The sequence below is a fragment of the Trypanosoma cruzi genome, genomic scaffold, assembly GCF_000209065.1.
Source record: "Trypanosoma cruzi strain CL Brener 1047053517061 genomic scaffold, whole genome shotgun sequence".
In the NCBI taxonomy this organism is placed as follows: Eukaryota; Euglenozoa; class Kinetoplastea; order Trypanosomatida; family Trypanosomatidae; genus Trypanosoma; species Trypanosoma cruzi.
In genome coordinates this window covers 62,326-64,957 of record NW_001849525.1, presented here as the reverse complement: position 1 = coordinate 64,957, position 2,632 = coordinate 62,326, and the positions used below count along the sequence as shown (strand labels likewise).

The following is a 2,632-nucleotide window of genomic DNA, read 5'->3' as shown; positions in this document are numbered from 1 at the left end:
GTTTGGCGCTTTATATTTTATTGTCGCTATCCAGTTTGTTGCCGCGGTTGTGTTATTCTTTTGGGCGCCCATGGACCTGGAGAGTGGGATTATTCTTCTTGCTCTGGCATTCTCCTTCAACGCTGCGATGGTGTGGAATTGGGCCCCTAATCCCGGGTTTGTTCGGGACTCCGTGGAATTGAGCTGTGAAGAGGACCGGTCCCTTTTTCACTGGTGCCGCACCTGTCGGCTGTGGCAGCCACTGCGAGCCAAACACTGTGACCGCTGTGAAAGGTGTGTGCGAAAGTACGACCATCATTGTTTTTGGATAGGTGGATGTGTTGGGGAGGCGAACCACCCACGTTTCTTTTTTCTTCTTACAGTTGCAGTGGCTTATCTCGTGTGTTTGTGGCCCAAGTTTTTAAGGTGCTTTAATTTTTTTGATGCCGCCACACTGGACAGCGCCTTGCTTCGCAATGTAGTCCCATTTGTGCTCCTTGTTGTGTGTAGCGTGATGTTCCTTTTGGTTTTTTTGCTGTGGGTGATGCATGTTGTGCTCATCGCCAGGAACCAGACCACATGGGAGTTTGCTAGTTCTCACCGCATCACGTATCTTCACTCTCGACGAGACAATCCATTTGATCGTGGGGTTTTTTTGAATGTTTTGTTTCTTTTTCGCCCCGGACCCATCGATTGGCACCTCGTCATGAGGCGCGATGACGCCGACCTTGTGTGATCACGTTCCACCCCCCTTCCTCTCTTTTTTTTTTTTTACACAAGTGATGCTTCTGGAATGCACGTTGCCTGTTTTTGTCTTGCGGCTGGTGTCGGCATGAGTAGCGCATTTGTTCTACTCCTACCGAATTTTCTCTTTTCCTCTTCATGGTCTTTCACGGCCCATTACGAAAGAAACGCCCTTTGACCACCTCAATATATAAATATTTCTACTGTTGACTGCAGCAATTTCTTTTTTTCTGCCAATTATTTTGGGCTTTTTGTTGTTGCAGTTGCAGTTGCAGTTGATCACTGCAGAGAAGCGTGGCCGTTCCTGCCCCCACGGCGCCAACAAACACCGAAACAACTCCCGCTAGAAGGCAGAAAAGGAGCGTGCCGACGGAGGGGAGGAAGAAGTCAAGAAAAAAAAAGGATAAGAGAGAGAGAGAGAGAAAGAGAACAAAAAAGGGTTGTTTCACTCATGCCGGCGGAAACTGAAGGGAAGAAGGGCAAGAAGCGGGGGAAGAAGGTCCTTGACCCGATTGCCCTCGAACGTGCCCGCATTGAGGAGGCGGAGAAGCAAAGGCGGGAGGAAGCCATGCTACTCGCCCGGCTACGGGAGCTGAAGGAGGAGGAGGAGGCCATGACACTGAAGGCCTCCAATACCGTGGAGGCAAGATGGATGGTTTTCCTGCGGGAGTGCAAACAGAAGGAACTTATCGCCGAGATTGAAATTGTCCGGCGCGCGTTTGAATCGGCCATTGACCGGAAGAATGCCGTAATTGAGATGCTCTTCAACGACCTTGAAGAGGTGGAGGAACAGCACCGTCTCGTGTTCCATTCCAACATGACGACAGTGGACGCTCTCATTGAAATGCAGACGAGGCGCATGGCGGATTTGGAGGCCGAGTTTGAGGCAGACCTTCTCGAGATGAAGGCAGACTACGAGAAGGAGATGCTGGAACTGGTCCGCAAGCACGAGCACGAGGTAGCGGATCTCAAGCTTATTCTTGACAACATGGCCTCGGAAGCGGATCTGCTCGAGAAGAAGCTGCAGGAAGAAACATCCGAGGCACGTGATACAGCACTAGAAAAAATGGAGGGGGAGCGAAAACAAATGCAGAATGATCTTGTTAAAATTAGTGAATCCATTAGAGTGGAGTTGGATGCACGTTATAAGGAGTTTATGACAACGGCACAAGTGAACATGAAGGATTACATGGACAAATCTAAAGAGGATGCAGAGACGACAGAGCGTATTGCCTCGCAGTTGAAACGTATTGAGAAGCTTCAGGAAAGTGTGACTTCATGGCGAACCAATCTGGCTCGCAATGCGAGAGAATGGGAAGAGAAGAACAACGCCATTCAGCAGGAGCGGGATGCCACCATTCGACACCTCAAGGCCCTCAAGTCCAAGATGGAAAGTTGGCGTAGCAAGGAAGCCTCTCGACTCGCTGAATTTATCAAAAATGCAAAGGATTGTGAATATCAACTGCGTGACACGGTGCGCAGAGCTGAAAAAATTTTGTGTCTGGTCGAGCTTGGCAAACCATTGGAGACAGAGCGTGAACAGGTGTTGTCGTTTGAGTCCAACATTGCCACCAGTGAAATTGAGCAGGAGGTTAAGCGGTTGATGGCGAACTCAGACGCCGCGGAAGCGCAGGACGAGTCGGCAGCACCTGATGGAGCGGCGTTCTCAGAGGAGTGGCGGTTGCTGGAAAGATTTTGGACGAAACACAACAAGGTGGTGCTTGATAATGCCGCCCTCTCACAGGAGAAGTACCATCTGGAGGAGGAGAACAAGAAGCTGCAGGTGCTACTTAAGCAGTACCTTGAGGAACTTAGTGTTAGCGATGCCGTGATGCAGGGGCCCAACACACTTTTGCTCATGAGTCGTGCTCCGAACGTGGTGGAGGCAGCAAAACGAGCGAAACGTGGG

At 50.3% G+C, this 2,632-nt stretch overlaps 2 protein-coding genes across 2 annotated transcripts, besides 2 other annotated features; both read left to right on the top strand.

Moving 5' to 3' along the window:
• Window positions 1-715, top strand: Tc00.1047053508793.30 (hypothetical protein, conserved; the record flags this gene model as incomplete). Its single annotated transcript, XM_797667.1, has 1 exon — window positions 1-715. A coding segment is annotated over one exon (715 nt), but the record flags the coding sequence as incomplete, so codon positions are not given.
• Window positions 1-2,632: a sequence feature (heterozygous, non-Esmeraldo-like haplotype).
• Window positions 1,130-1,152: a microsatellite.
• On the top strand, window positions 1,175-2,632 carry Tc00.1047053508793.14 (hypothetical protein, conserved; the record flags this gene model as incomplete). The annotated part of the gene is made up of 1 exon (XM_797668.1): window positions 1,175-2,632. A coding segment is annotated over one exon (1,458 nt), but the record flags the coding sequence as incomplete, so codon positions are not given.